The sequence below is a fragment of the Anguilla rostrata genome, chromosome 11, assembly GCF_018555375.3.
Source record: "Anguilla rostrata isolate EN2019 chromosome 11, ASM1855537v3, whole genome shotgun sequence".
Lineage (NCBI taxonomy): Eukaryota > Metazoa > Chordata > Actinopteri > Anguilliformes > Anguillidae > Anguilla > Anguilla rostrata.
In genome coordinates, this window is record NC_057943.1 from 4,768,830 (window position 1) to 4,785,437 (window position 16,608).

The following is a 16,608-nucleotide window of genomic DNA, read 5'->3' on the forward strand; positions in this document are numbered from 1 at the left end:
GGACAGGTACACTACAGAGATCCTGACCAGCACTAAGACCAGAACAGGTGCAGTACAGAGATCCTGACCAGCACTAAGACCAGGACAGGTACAGCACAGATCATGACCAGCACTAAGACCAGAACAGGTACAGTACAGAGATCCTGACCAGCACTAAGACCAGGGCAGGTACAGTATAGAGATCCTGACCAGCACTAAGACCAGGGCAGGTACAGTATAGAGATCCTGACCAACACTAAGACCGGGACAGGTGCAGGTACAGAGATCATGTCCAGCACTAAGACCGGGACAGGTACACTACAGAGATCCTGACCAGCACTAAGACCAGGGCAGGTACACTACAGAGATCCTGACCAGCACTAAGACCAGGAGAGGTGCAGTACAGAGATCCTGACCAGCACTAAGACCGGGACAGGTGCAGTACAGAGATCCTGACCAGCACTAAGACCAGGACAGGTACAGTACAGAGATTATGACCAACACTAAGACCAGAACAGGTACAGCACAGATCATGACCAATCCTAAGAGCAGGACAGGTACACTACAGAGATCATGACCAACACTAAGACCAGAACAGGTACAGTACACAGAGATCATGACCAACACTAAGACCAGAACAGGTACAGTACAGAGATCCTGACCAACACTAAGACCGGGACAGGTACAGTACAGAGATCCTGACCAGCACTAAGACCAGGACAGGTACGATACAGAGATCATGATCAGCACTAAGACCAGGACAGGTACAGTACAGAGAGATCCTGACCAACACTAAGACCAGAACAGGTACGGTACAGAGATCCTGACCAGCACTAAGACCGGGACAGGTACAGGTGCAGGTACAGCACAGTCCAGTATAAGCACACGCAGCTCCACTTGGGCACATGGGGGATTTTACCTGCACTAAGTGGAGAATACTAAATGCACAGCACAGCCAGGCTGCCAAAAATGTAATTGCATCCAATCTCACGCGGCTTTCTGTCCCACAAGTGTTATAATCTCCTTAAGACACAACCCGCCACAGAGAAACAGCACACACACACACAGATTTATTCTTATTTGTTCCTGTATTTATTTATTTATTTATTTATTTATTTGCATGTACCCTCCGCATTGCTTCAGACTTACATAATGCTCAGCGAAGCGCGTGCGGATGCAGATGCATTATGCATTCGGGTGCGGAAACCTCACAGAGAGAGCGCGGGGCAGGACATTTTAAGAACGTGGCGCGTGAACGCCGAGGGAACTGCTCGGACATGTGAACAGGGTGCCCTGTTCCGATTGGGCGCGTACGAGCAGTGAGCCGCATTCTGAGTGGGAGTGAAGGGGCCAGGGAGGCGTGGCCTAATCTGCAGACCTCTACTTCCTTTTTTCCAGTCCGTATTACCCATTTCCTGTGCTCCTGTGAGCAAGCACACGTTATCATTACTATTAGGTGGTTATTAGATTTAACTGGCTATTACTCACTGTATTCTTAAGGACGTTTTAATGGAGACATCATAAAGCATAACCGTATGTAAAGACGCCCCTTTAAAAGGGGGGGGGGGGGGAATTTGTTTTTGGCTTGTATACGAATGAAGCATTCATACCGGAGATTAGGCAAAGCGGCAAGTGTTTAGCGCAGATAAATTATTCCTCGTCCGTTTCAGCAGTTTATCTGCGCGAGCAGTGAGTACATTATGGGCCGTGTCCAACGGGGAGGTATGCATATTTCGTGTTGATGTTACATTATGTAACGTACTCCTACGTGATCCCTCATTTTTAAAAAAACAAAACATTTCGTAAAATCGCGCATCGGTGAAATTCCTCTGAATTCGAGTGCGATGAATCCAGTTTTCAGTTAATTGCACGTTGCGATTTGAAGTAGTTGTGCTGGATATTTTTCATAATCGTAGTTCTTTTTTCTGCTGCTAATGGGGTAACCGAATGACTGGGCATATTACTGGGCGGTATTCCCCGCAGTCAGCACTCAGGAACTTGGACAGGAAGAGCCAATCCAGTCGCGGAGAGCACCTTCTCACTGTTTACTAAACGGACACATCCAATATTAATGAGAGCCTCTCTTGTTCTTCAGTGAGGTAGCCAGGCTGTTAAAATGGTGGTTAATACGGTATGATTAGGAGGACCTTTATTTTCCCTTCTTCTTGTTTTTGTTCCTCACCCCAAACATGCAATAATAATATTTTGGAATGTGAATATAAGGTCCATGCCCTCCCGCTGGCTGCGAATAATTCAGAAAGCGTGAGTTTTAAAAGAGTGGCGCACACGGTAAAGACGCGTTGTATTATGCTCCTGATTGGCCTGTCGCTCCAGCACCTCCAGCTGCCGGGCTCTCCCAGCTCTGCTCTGCCCGTGCTTAACACCCGCCAAATAAAACGCGTGGCGGAGTGCCCCGCCCGCGCACCGGGCACCACCGCCCCGGCTCTCTCCCGGACGGGCGGGCGGGCGGGTGGGTGGGTGAGTGGCACCTTAAAACGCTCGTCCGATCCTGAGGGGACACCCTAAGACGTCTCCGTCAACGGCATGCGCGGGTGCTGAATATTTCATACCCCACCCCCCACCCGCACCCCCCTTGTAAAAATGCGCCACGCTGCAATGCAGGCTTTTGCATTTGCGCTCCGTAGGTAGTTGGCGGTGCCAGGGCAATCCTCTTTGGGGGCATCTATAATTTAGGCGGCTCTAAATGTTTAATGGTTGCTCTACAGAAAGTTGAGATTCAGACATTTTAAAGTAGCGAAGCTTTATCTTTGTCAAGCATCCAGAAGGGAACTGAAGGAGAGCTGGTACACGTCTTAAAAGCTAAACACTTCCTGAGCCCTTCTTAAGCCTCTGCCACTGTTTATTTAGCATATTTGGGGACATACTACACTCTTACAGGATGAGAAAGCAAGGCTCTGTGGGATCTATAACAGCTGAATCTGCTGTTTGCAGGAAGTCATTGGGTAATTTGTGCTATTTGGAGCTCTGTGATTGGTTTTAAAACCACACTTGAGCATATGATGGCTCCTCCCACCACTGGGTCCAGCCTCAGTCACATGACTCTAGCTGGGTACACTTGATAAGGCTTCAAATTATTTTCAGTTAACTTCATAATAGTTAGTAGCAGATATGATAGATGATTGTTTATGGTTATTGTTTTGCATTTTTGTAAATGTTCTCTATGCTTTTTTGCACAAGAACTGTTCAGCAGCTTTATGCTGCAGTGGTCAGCAAATGAAGGCTTTTTTTTCTTAGCGACTGTACTGAGATTACAGCTCAATTATTAAAAATTTATTCACTGGCTGTAAGTGAAAGCACAATTAAAATGAAAATTGCATCCAGCAATTACGTGCAGTAATGTATCAGTGTTTCTAATAACTGCGCCAAGCTTGAATAATGTGTTTTATACCACCATTCTTCTGCAGTCAGGAAGGGTGGCAGCGTATATTATTTTTCCAAGATTTCATCATTACATTACATTACATCACGGCCATTTAGCAGCTGCTATTCTCCAGAGCAACTTGCACAACTTTTTAGCGATTTTACATAGCATTCATTCATACAGCTGGATGTATACTGCAGCAGTGCAGGTTTGCTTTGCTTAAGGATAGAATGGCAGTGTCCTACCTGGGGATTAAATCTGTGACTTTTAGGTTACAAGCCCTTACCATTATACCACACTGCTATGCATTACAGAAAGGAGGGATGGGTGATCTTTCAGTTACATGATCTCAGAGCTGCTTCTCGAAGCGGTCTATCAGGTATGCTGCTCTCTCGAGGTGACTGTCTTCAGGTACGGCGTCTCTTCTGTGCTGAGGGAATGCTCTCTCTCTCATCACTTCCTCTCTCCAGTCTGGGACCTGGTCTGTCGAGATCAGCTCCCGAGCCCATGAGAGGGGGACAGCACGTCTCTCCTCCTACCCGAGATCTGAGGAAGCCCTGGCAGGCGCACAAGTAGCCCCACCCGGCGCAGAGCGCAGGTAGACGCGCCGCGCGAGGCACAAGTAGTCCCCACGCGTCCGCACAGAGACCACAAGGTAGCACCCCCGCGCAGAGCGCCAACAAGGTAGCCCCACCCCCCCGCCCGCGCAGAGCACCAACAAGGTAGCCCCCCCCCCCGCACCCGCATATGCACTCTGTGGGGCTTCAGCCAATCAGAGCTCCCTCTGGAGTCAGAGCCACAGTGACACAAGCCCCACAAAACCATCCGCGTGTTTGAGCATGCGGCTGCAGGGCTTCAGCCAATCAGAGCTCCCGATGGAGTCAGAGTCTCAGTGACCCCACAACACCGGACTGGACTCTCCTGTATTCAGGAGTCTGTCTGATCGATCTCTCAGGATGAGCTCGTTTTTGCTTTCACGGGAGCACGGATCGCTAGGGGAAGAGAACTGAGAGGAAGTAGACTAACACTTTGTTTTTTTATTAAAGCTGCTGCAGTCTTTCCCACACCTTTCCGTTTTCATCGTAGTGTTGTTTTTTTCCTCACATACTGTTGATACTGTATGCTGTCTGATGTTAACGCCGTCTGTTGAAGTCTTTGGTTCTTTAAACTCACATGTTTGCCGAGTCGGTATCAAAAGAGGATCCTTCCGTTTGCAACCTACATCCAGGCTTTAAGATCAAGGACGAACTGAGCATGCTCAGAACTAAAGCTGCTGTTCAGGCAGTTCAAAGCAGAACAAGTGCCACCTTTACATTTTACCTGCGCTCTGTAATTTCAGAGTGGAGTTAATGGCATGGAGACGCAGCTCTATCTTTAAATACACCAGTTCATGATTTATTTACGTAAAGGGCCAGCTAGGCCTTGTCAGGAAAATTTATGAACATTAATACTGAGAATAGTCTGAATCGGGTTCTGTGAATCTCAGGTTTTGCAGACTGCACTCAGTGTCGGTGGAGTCACTACCCCACCCCCTTTCACAGTCTAACACTGCCCCCCCCCTCCACAGTCCAACACTGGCAGCCCCCAGTCGCAGAGACCTGCCGACCTGTCGGATGATGAAGTCGGCGAGCTGTTCCAGCGCTTGGCCGAGGTTCAGCAGGAGAAGTGGATGCTGGAGGAGAAGGTGTGGCACAGGCTTCCCTCTCCCTGCATTGTGCTTACATTCCTAACCGTTTATTTATGTGCTGCTTAATGCTTCTGTACAAGATCAACGGTGTGTATCGATTTGAAATTAGCGCTTGGTTCATTTTTAACTGCAGTTTTTTTTTTTTTTTTTTTGCATGTCTCACGTGTGTTTCGACATTGAGGATTTATGGACAAGCTGGCAAAGATATACACTAGTGATGTTTTTCCTTGTGTTTGGCAACTTTGTTGTGTTATTTTGGCTCTGTTTGTGTGTGCGCACGTGTGGGCGTGTGTATGTGTGTGTGTATGTGCGTATGTGTGTCTGTGCACATGTACGTGTGTGTGTATATGTACATCTGTGTTTGCACGTGGGCATTTGTGCGTGTGTGCTTGTGTGTGTTTATTTATTTTTTTTATTTCACCAGGCAAGTCATTAAGAACAAATTCTTATATGTGTGCATGTGTGTGTGCGTGTGTATGCGTATGTTTGCGTTTGCGTGAGTGCACGTGCGTGCGTGTGTGTACGTGTGTGTACGCGTGCATGTGTGCACACGTGAGTTTGTGTGTGTGTGTGTGTCTGCATGCGCTCGAGCGTGAAGCTTGATTGACGGCGATGCCCCGGGTCAGCCTCTCCTCTCCCCAGCTCGCGTGTCTGAGGCGTTGCCCTCCGTTTCAGGTGAAGCACTTGGAGGTGAGCTGCTCCTCCATGGCCGACGACATCTGCAAGAAGAGCGCCATCATCGAGACCTACGTCATGGACAGCCGGAGAGGTGAGGAGCTGTCGCCCTCCGGCCCTGGACGGCTTTCCTTTCACTCCCCCCCGCCCCCCTTCCCCTTCCCACACCCCCCCAGGAGCATCGGCCGCAGTGAACCTTTAGTTCCTCCTTTTTTTTCCCTGATGGGAGAGAAATTGAGATCCTGACAGGAAAGAAGCTGAGGTTAGGCCCCACTGATTGGCCCAGGTCAGCTGGAGCTCTCAAAATAGAACAATGAAAAAATGCATTTTTTTTTTTAGACTGTGAGATGGTTAGAAAATGCATTGCTATTTTTAACACATCAATAATGTATCCTGAGGCTGTTGAAATTTAGGGCGGATAAGGCTTTGGCCATTGGAAAGCTTGCACATCAATAATTTGACTCATTTTTTATTTCTCATTGAAATCACTCCCTACTTAAGGTTGCTAGATTTCGAAGAAAGAAAAAAAAAACTGTTTTGACAGATGTCTGTTGTCGACAGCTTGAGCAAATAAGTGTTCGGCGCAGTCCTCAACGACCGTGGATTTATTCCGTTCTATTATTACATCTGAACTCTGCGGCGGTTTTGTAATCTGTTTAAACGTTTCAACCGTTTCTATTTATAATGGTGCTATTTTAGCGGGCAAGCGCGGAGCTGCGGAACACACTTGAAACGGCACTTTCGCAGAATCTAATAACGCCGCGATCCGAGCCGCGGGCTCCGCTCGCGATTTGATGAGTTTGTCTTTAATAACGGCGGCGTCTCCGTTTAAAGGTTCCTCCGAGATGGAGCTGCGCGCGCCGTGCGGCAGACTCGCGCTGTCAGATTAACAGATAACTGGCGCTTCACATTAGCCACGTGCAGCAAACTAGTGCTGGGAGCTAGACTTCGCCGGTTTGAATTAATGACTTGTAGACAGTGCTTTGTATGTGTGAGTAACTTGGCTTTTTTGTCCGTGAAAACGTGTTTTTATACCTCAAATACTTTCAGTTTTATGCGCGGGCAGAATTTGGGGGATATTGCGCCTGTGGTCTGGTTTGGCTTCTCTTAATACTGGTAACATTAGCCTGACTGTGTGACGCACGCTCTTATTCACTAGCACTAATGCGTTCAAACCGACCTGCTGTCGCCTATCCGTTTATTTATTTATTTATTTATTTATTTAACGTGTTTTGCTTAGTCGTGCCGTTCTCGCGCATATTGGCGCAGCACGATAATGACTGCGAATCACCCCACTTTACGCTGTGGAATTTAATGACGCGAATCCCCGAGTGTCATGATGATTGTAGTTATTGTAAGTGTTTTCGAAACGTCATTGTATCACTTTAGTCCATACCGCAAGCTCGCGCTGCAAACGGCTTTTTACTCGCGTTCAGAAGGAGCGAGCAGAAGGTTGGTTGGTTCTCGCGTATGAAATGGCCTCGCTGAGATGAGGACGAACAGATCCCATGTACCAGTATAAACCAAATTATTCCGTGCTCGCCAGGCTCTTCATTACCTTATTACCCCCCTAAAGAACGAAGCCAAAACATTCTGGGGTGATAATCTTCATTCCAAAATGAGGATTTCTCTCTACAGAAGCTGCCTTCTTTTGAATCGAGCGAGCGGTTCATTGGGCTGTGAGAATCGTACCTATCCGCTGCAGCTGTTTGTAATAAGGCACAGCTCATTGGCGTTTTGTTAGCTGGGATTTTCCCCCTTTTCTAACGTGCTCGCTAGCTCACGGAAGCCTGTAAACCTCAACTTTCCATGTTTATTATATCCGGGATTTAAATGACTAAAGCTTTAGTCGCTGGCATTACCGTGGGGCTCATTAAACGATTTTCAAACTGCGGAATGGAGAGGAGAGAAGAGAGAATAGACCGGTGGCTATAAGGCCTGTATTGCAGGCTGCAGCTCTACGCGCTGCGACAGGAGTAGGGCATCGGTAAATGCAGGTGCACTGGAGGCTAATAACGCACACGCACAGGTGAGAACGCACTTCTGTGGTTTTTAATAGATGGACTTGGAGGCTTTGTGTGGATATTTCTGTGGGCTCTTCCCTGTCTTTATTCCTTTTTTGCAGTTTTTCCAGTTCCCTGAGAAGGGAAGTGTGAAAATCTGTACCCATTACATTACATTACAGGCATCTATACAGACGCCCTTATCCAGAGCGATTTACACAACTTTTACATTGCATCCATTTATACGGCTGGATATATATACTGAAGCAATGCAGGTTAAGTACCTTACTCAAGGGTACAATGGCAGTGTTCTACCCACGAATCGAACATGCAACCTTCAGGTTACAAGACCAGCTCCTTACCCATTATACTACGCAGCCGCCCACACGGCAAGCCTTCAGTATGCAAGGGTGTGATTATGAGCTGTTCCTCATGCTTTCATAAAACAATTTTCACTTTATGGCCGTTAAAAGAAGCTCACGCGCAAACACAAAATTGAGCTTTCTTTTGCTCGAACAAGCAGTGCAATAATCTTTTGTTGTTTGTCACTAAATCCGTCGAGTGAAAAGTGCTTAGGGCCCCAGCAATTAGAGTGCAGCCAGTGAATAGCATTTTCACTCAAGTTATATATATATTATTTTTACCACTCTATGAAATTCATTTTATAATTTTGTACTTTGCCACGACTGTTTAAAATTTTAACGACGTCAACATAGCATTTGCAGTTCGTTGGTCAGAAATTAAGTTGTTTCAACCATTCAGGAGTAACCAGATTGTTTAAAAAAAAAAAAAAACATACTTTTGAAATGTTTTTTTGTTGGGTTCATACATTTTTAATTCTCAGACTTTTTGGTTGTTTCTTGCAGTCTGTGATGGGACTTGAGAGGCCAGTGATTGGGTGACCCCAGAGTGTATGAAGTTTTAAAAAAAAAGAAAAAAAAGCCACACATCTGAATAGATCTTTCTGTACTCTGTTTATCTGAATAGATCTTTCTGTACTCTGTTGTCATGTTTAATAGTGTGGTGCGCACCTCTGACTCCTCAGAGCAGATTTAATAGGTTCCTGCCACCCCCCCCCCCCCCCCCCGCTTCCGTGAGCCATCGTACCGAGACTTCACCGAGCACAGGTGTGGCTGTGATGTCAGCCGTGCCGCTAAATGGATGCTCTGAGATGCGTGCATTAGACAAGCTCCATAAAGAGGTTTTTAGAGTTCCTGTGGAGACAGGAAGGATGTTGCAGTTTGCCCTTCGAGGTGACGCCCTCTCTTTCGTGTACAGGAGATCTTTCACCGCTCTCTCCCTCTCTCACGCTCTCAGTAGTGAGGGCTGTGCTTCACGTAAATTCGATTAGATTTAGATTGGATAAGAGCTTTATTTGTCCTCAAGATGAGACTCATTTCCACGTTCTGTCAGAAGCACAGGTAGAAGCGCAGGTACATCTCTATGCGTACAGATATTTACATAACCGTTTATCATTAATTATCAGACATAACGTTGTTTAAAATGTGTCTCTGCTGTATTTGCTCGATGTGTTTTCAGTTTACAGTGTGAAAAATGCTTTTTGCTGTCTAACGGTGTGGTGTAAATATGCTATTCAGTAATAAGAAGTTAATAACAGGCCTTCAAATGCACAGGAAGAAGGAGGACATGTTTTTGTCAATAGGGGAAATAACTACTACATGAGACCTTGTATTAGTGTGCTGATACCTGTCTGTGCGGGCAGGAATTTCCTTCGCAGAAGACAAGGGCAGAAGGAGTGTGATTGCAGCACTGAGTAGAGTGTTTTAGAAGAATGTCAATATACAGGATGCGCATTTACGTGTCGCAAGGCTTACATTGCGCTGAATATTGTGACACTCGTAAACACGAACACTAAAATCCAAGTAGTGTTCACATTTTTTTTCTTGCTTTTCCCGCCTTTCTGTCCCCAGTTTGGGGCGCCCAGTAGTCTGTCGGTGCTTGCCTGTGGTTCGGCCTTCTCCGGGCACTTCCTGTGCAGTGGGGCAGGCCGAACCGCAGGCCCCCTGAATGCTCAGCTGGAGAGCGGCGAGAGTCCAGACGAGCGTGCGCTCTTCCGTGGAGCACGCGATGGCGAGCGCCTGGGCCAATCGCGCCGCTCACTACTGCTGCTCACTACCGCTGCTCACTACTGCTGCTCACTACTGCTGCTCACTACCGCTCTCTCAGGGCAGAGTCAGGGGGAGGTGCTTCATGTGCAGTGGAGCAGGCCAAAATGCAGGCCCCCCTCAATTGAGCAGCTAGAGAGCGACGAGAGGCCCAGATGCCTGCCGGAATGAACCCTCCCTTTACCCACCAGCGCCCGCGATGCACTGCCCTGTGGGGTTACCGGCTACAGCTGGCATGGGTGGCACGGCTGGCCTTCGATGCCAGACCCGTGGGGCTCGCCCAGATGCAGGGATGAGAGAGAGGTTTTCAAAAAACCTCTTAATATGTCTTAATACTCTCTGTATAACAGAGGGTTGCAGGTATTTAATAAAAGGATTCATGCTTTGTTGGTAATAATGCAGGCAGATACATTATTTACGTGCAAAATCAGCGCATTTGTATTTACTCTGTATCTCTTCTCAGCTCTTTTGGCTGTTTCTTCAAGGCTGGATCGAAATCAGGAATTTTTAATGATATTTTAATTCCTGTAAAAATGTCTATGGGTTAACTTCAGAACTCCCAATTCTGACAGTCAAATCTTAATGGTACTAGTAGGACTAACATAACTAATATAGTAGATTGCTGGCACCTGACTGTTACCTCCAACATAGTTACTATTGATAGCCTAACATTGCCAATAATACTGATAGAGAGGCTGTCTGCAGGTGTGAAAATGAAACGTAAATGCGTTTATTGCTCCAGCAGCTGTGGACCCTGCAGTGATTTAATCCTTGCCCAGAACTCTGGGTTCTTTTCACATAAGCTCTCGGGGAGCTTGGAGTCTTTGCACTGCTGAATTTTATTTTGACACTAATATCGAATTTGCTGGCAGAAAAAAGGCAATCATTTTTTTTTTTGCTATGACTTTAGGGATTTTTCAAATCAAAACTCGTAAACCCCAGTTTTCTGGGATCATTAAGAATCACTTTCACTGCTGCCAATTATAATTTCTTTTCTTTAATGGAACCCATTTTAATATTAAACTTAACAGCGAAGGTCTTTGCTTGCAAGCCTCATGCACTCCCATAAAAGGGCGATGTTAACTGCAGTGGGGAGGCGAGGAAGGAACACTGCTCAGCACGGCGGTGGCTGCCTGTTGCGGAAGAGCTTTTTTTGACAAGTTGCATCAAAGCTTTCAGGAACCGGCAGACAGAAGCCGAGTCAGCAGTCCGCGTCTCTCGGTAATGCTAAGTGTAGGGGGGTTACCCCACCGTGTCCCGGGCCAAATTCTCAATTTGGCTCACCTGACCTTCCCCTGGATTAAATGGCCTGGGTCGTCCTATCGGTTTTGATTGTCCTGTATCAAGATGGTTTCTGTACGTCGAAACAGCATATCGGGCGACATAGCTACGGCATAGCTCAGGAGGTAAGACCGATTGTCTGGCAGTCGGAGGGTTGCCGGTTCAAACCCCGCCCTGGGCGTGTCGAAGTGTTCTTGAGCAAGACACCTAACCCCTAACTGCTCTGGCGAATGAGAGGCATCAATTGTAAAGCGCTTTGGATAAAACCGCTATATAAATGCAGTCCATTTACCATTTACCACATCGTCTAGCTGGTTGCTGTGTCGTCAGTGGCTGGAGGGCCCACACACACTTACCGTGAGTCATTTTGATCCGCCTGGATGAACGATAGAAGCATAAATCCTTATCTTAATGAAAGTACCTGGAAATGAACACTGAACCACGCAGAAGAGCTGCACTGTGACTGTTTGATATTTACGGTCTCGGGACGTCCTGCTAGGCCTAGCATCTAAAATCATTTCTAAAGGTGCAATTTCGTGAAATCAGAGATGCTCTTTTGTAAATTTAAAAACGGAATTTTCTCAAACATTTTATTGCTGTTATTTTATAATGAATCCAACCCAGTGTGCTTGGTTTTATTTATTTATTTATTTATTTATTTATTTATTTTTCAATGTTTTTGTATTTCACAATCTAATTCCAGCAAGGCAATTTTGTCCTGAGGGAGATATCCTCTTAATTTGCTAAACTTAAATCATAAATCACTGTAAACGTTTTGTTCGCGCTACATGGAGCAATGATAAATGAGACTACCGCCGCCTGAAGCTGTCGTTCAGTCTATCTGCAGCTCATTACATGCACTGCATGGCCAAAAGTATGTGGACACCCGACATCCAGCGTCTCATCCAAAATTATGGCCATTAATTTGGAGTTGGTCCACCCTTTGCTGCTATAACAACCTCCACTCTTCTGGGAAGGCTTTATACTAGATGTTGGAGCACAGCTGCAAGGATTTGTTTCCTGAGGACCAGGGAATCCTAAACTCCATTAAGCCCTTCCCTAGGACTTAGGGAATCCTAAACTCCATTAAGCCCTTCCCTAGGACCAGGGAATCCTAAACTCCATTGAGCCCTTCCCTAGGACCAGGGAATCCTAAACTCCATTAAGCCCTTCCCTAGGACCAGGGAATCCTAAACTCCATTAAGCTCTTCCCTAGGACCAGGGAATCCTAAACTCCATTAAGCCCTTCCCTAGGACCAGGGAATCCTAAACTCCATTAAGCCCTTCCCTAGGACCAGGGAATCCTAAACTCCATTAAGCCCTTCCCTAGGACTTAGGGAATCCCAAACTCCATTAAGCCCTTCCCTAGGACCAGGGAATCATAAACTCCATTATGCCCTTTCCACAACCTAATTAGTAATACCACCTTATCGAATCACGGAGGATTCAGACATGCCTCAGCTGAGCGATGACCTGGTCATTTAACGCATTTGCTGATGTGTTGTCTGTGCCTGACGGTTTAGGACGGTTGCTCGCGTCAGTTTGGAAATGACAGTTAATCGATGGGTTTGTTTTGCGGCTGCGTTCACACCAGGGGCGTGATATCTTCACTTGATTGAGCTGAAGCGGCGGTGTTCCTCTGTGTGTTAGCCACTGCTCAGGGCTCTGAAGGGGGACATGCTCCGTCATGCTCCGAGCGTCCCAGGGTGCACCTCACCAGGGTTTCATTGCTGTCTATGCGCTCGTAAATATGCTGCTCAGCTGTACATGTCGTGTATTTTTGTTTCAGAATAAGCAGGCCGTCCACCCTTGGAAGCTCAAACATATTTCCCCCACTTGTCTTCACTTACATTGCAATGCGCAGTACAGGCACCCACAGTGATAGTGATAGTGGCTCGATTCCAGGTAATTTGTATTCAGTAAGTACTCTAGGCCCTGTTCCCTTTTGTACCCCGAAGCAGAGATATCTCAACTTCTGTAGTCCTTTTAATTAGATTATGGTTAATACGGACTGTAGTGAAGTGTGTAAATAATGACTTTTATTGCCTGTGAGAACACCACCCCGGTTTCATCCCAGAATGCAGTAGTAAATCACAGCTATTTGATTGGCGGTTTTCATGGGTGCTGCAGTTGCGCTGTTTGGCCAGGGGTAGGTGACCCTAGTCCTGGAGTGCCGGAGATGGTCCCTGTTTTTTCTGCATCAAACCCACGACTACATAATTTATTAATTATCAGGGGTAATGAACACTGGTGACCTTGCGTTGGTGCCATCCATATTTCACCTTTCAGACTGATTATTCTGACTCCATCAAACCCCATGGTGTTCTGCTCAGACGGAACAAAGTTCTGCAACATCACAGGCACTCCAGGACTCCAGGAATACCTGCTGGGCTACCCCCTGGATTAGCCGAATCTCCTGTCGAATGAAACCATCCCGCCCCTCCCGCTCCGGTCTCCGGTCCACAGTTGGCACCGTTGGCGCTTGTCTGGATTCGATCCTGGCCGCGGGGGACGCATCGCCGCACCGCGCGCGCGCGTGAGTGTGTGCATTAGCCAGGGGGGCCCCCAGGGTACAGATTTCCCTTTTCGATACGAAAACACGCGGCGGCTTTGTTCCCCCTCGGTTCCGTCTGTTCAGCTGAAGCTGCAGGCTTCCCCCTCGCTTCCGTCTGTTCAGCTGAAGCTGCAGGCTTCCCCCTCGGTTCCGTCTGTTCAGCTGAAGCTGCAGGCTTCCCCCTCGGTTCCGTCTGTTCAGCTGAAGCTGCAGGCTTCCCCTCGGTTCCGTCTGTTCAGCTGAAGCTGCAGGCTTCCCCTCGGTTCCGTCTGTTCAGCTGAAGCTGCAGGCTTCCCCTTGGTTCCGTCTGTTCAGCTGAAGCTGCAGGCTTCCCCTCCGTTCCGTCTGTTCAGCTGAAGCTGCAGGCTTCCCCCTCGGTTCCGTCTGTTCAGCTGAAGCTGCAGGCTTCCCCTCGGTTCCGTCTGTTCAGCTGAAGCTGCAGGCTTCCCCTCGGTTCCGTCTGTTCAGCTGAAGCTGCAGGCTTCCCCCTCGGTTCCGTCTGTTCAGCTGAAGCTGCAGGCCTCCCCCTCGCTTCCGTCTGTTCAGCTGAAGCTGCAGGCTTCCCCCTCGGTTCCGTCTGTTCAGCTGAAGCTGCAGGCTTCCCCCTCGGTTCCGTCTGTTCAGCTGAAGCTGCAGGCTTCCCCCTCGGTTCCGTCTGTTCAGCTGAAGCTGCAGGCTTCCCCCTCGGTTCCGTCTGTTCAGCTGAAGCTGCAGGCTTCCCCCTCGGTTCCGTCTGTTCAGCTGAAGCTGCAGGCCTCCCCCTCGCTTCCGTCTGTTCAGCTGAAGCTGCAGGCCTCCCCCTCGGTTCCGTCTGTTCAGCTGAAGCTGCAGGCTTCCCCCTCGGTTCCGTCTGTTCAGCTGAAGCTGCAGGCCTCCCCCTCGCTTCCGTCTGTTCAGCTGAAGCTGCAGGCCTCCCCCTCGGTTCCGTCTGTTCAGCTGAAGCTGCAGGCTTCCCCTCGGTTCCGTCTGTTCAGCTGAAGCTGCAGGCTTCCCCCTCGGTTCCGTCTGTTCAGCTGAAGCTGCAGGCTTCCCCCTCGGTTCCGTCTGTTCAGCTGAAGCTGCAGGCTTCCCCCTCGGTTCCGTCTGTTCAGCTGAAGCTGCAGGCTTCCCCCTCGGTTCCGTCTGTTCAGCTGAAGCTGCAGGCCTCCCCCTCGCTTCCGTCTGTTCAGCTGAAGCTGCAGGCTTCCTCCTCGGTTCCATCTGTTCAGCTGAAGCTGCAGGCCTCCCCCTCGGTTCCGTCTGTTCAGCTGAAGCTGCAGGCTTCCCCCTCGGTTCCGTCTGTTCAGCTGAAGCTGCAGGCTTCCCCCTCGGTTCCGTCTGTTCAGCTGAAGCTGCAGGCTTCCCCCTCGGTTCCGTCTGTTCAGCTGAAGCTGCAGGCTTCCCCCTCGGTTCCGTCTGTTCAGCTGAAGCTGCAGGCTTCCCTCTCGGTTCCGTCTGTTCAGCTGAAGCTGCAGGTTTATTCGCGTTGCGTGTCTGGTAAAGATGAAAGCCCTCTCGTTGCTCCCATTATGTGAGAATGCGCACTTTCATCTAGATACACGTCTGCCCATGCATGTAATCAAAGGAAATCGCCAGGAAGTACCTTACACCAGATAGGTAGTGGCGTATACAGGAAAGTCTGCAGCTCTAGTTCATGTTGTCTCTTTGTAAAATACTGGCTGTTTTTTCTTTCTTTCTTCCTGTCCTTAAAAAGCCGAGAGATGTTGCGACAAGGGCGACGTGGATGACTTAGTGCAGCAGGTCAGGGAGGCTCTAAATCAGGGGTGCCCAGTCTGATCCAGAAAGGGCCAGTGTGGCTGCAGGTTTTTGTAGGTGCCTTAGTGCTGGGCTGAAATAAAATCTGCACTCACACCGGCTCTTTGAATAATACCTTGTTCTAAGGTATTCTACCGTGGATGTCTTCAGTGTAGCATGTCAGGGAGATTCTGAAGCATGGTACCGTGAATGGCATTAGCGTAGCATGGCGACATAGCTCAGGAGGTAAGACCGATTGTCTGGCAGTCGGAGGGTTGCCGGTTCAAACCCCGCCTTGGGCATGTCGAAGTGTCCTTGAGCAAGACACCTAACCCCTAACCCCCTAACTGCTCTGGCGAATGAGAGGCATCAATTGTAAAGCGCTTTGGATAAAAGCGCTATATAAATGCAGTCCATTTACCATTTACCATGTCAGGGAGATTCTGAGACATGGTACCGTGGATGGCATTAGCGTAGCATGTCAGGGAGATTCTGAAGCATGGTACCGTGGATGGCATTAGTGTAGCATGTCAGGGAGATTCTGAAGCATGGTACCGTGGATGGCATTAGTGTAGCATGTCAGGGAGATTCTGAAGCATGGTACCGTGGATGGCATTAGCGTAGCTGGTCAGAGAGATTCTGAAGCATGGTACCGTGGATGGCATTAGTGTAGCATGTCAGGGAGATTCTGAAGCATGGTACCGTGGATGGCATTAGCGTAGCTGGTCAGAGAGATTCTGAAGCATGGTACCGTGGATGGCATTAGTGTAGCATGTCAGGGAGATTCTGAAGCACGGTACCGTGGATGGCATTAGCGTAGCTGGTCAGAGAGATTCTGAAGCATGGTACCGTGGATGGCATTAGTGTAGCATGTCAGGGAGATTCTGAAGCATGGTACCATGGATGGCATTAGCGTAGCTGGTCAGAGAGATTCTGAAACACGCTATCCTCAATGAGATGTCTCCTGCAGCTTTAGACGCACGCACAGGTGCACACAAGGCAGTCTTGGGGGCGGAGATTCTTCCTCCTCCTCCTCCTCCCCCTCCTCCTCCTCCTCCCAATCTTCCTCCTCCAGTGGGTAACATCTGCAGCGAGGCACGGCCCGATCTCGCCCCTTGTTTCATGCAAACCCCTTCCCCCCCCCCCTCCATTAAAGGAAGTAGGTTACACGTTTATCCCCCCTACTA

General features: G+C 48.4%; 1 protein-coding gene across 1 annotated transcript in view; it reads left to right on the plus strand.

Moving 5' to 3' along the window:
- The window catches only part of gripap1 (GRIP1 associated protein 1), a 57,073-nt gene that overhangs the window by 28,942 nt on the left and 11,523 nt on the right, over positions 1 to 16,608 (plus strand). Inside the window, exons 23-25 of the mRNA XM_064300243.1 lie at positions 4,007 to 4,045; positions 4,929 to 5,045; positions 5,724 to 5,817. Of these exons, the coding sequence (XP_064156313.1) occupies positions 4,007 to 4,045; positions 4,929 to 5,045; positions 5,724 to 5,817 (250 nt within the window). The remainder of the gene's footprint in view (positions 1 to 4,006; positions 4,046 to 4,928; positions 5,046 to 5,723; positions 5,818 to 16,608) is intronic.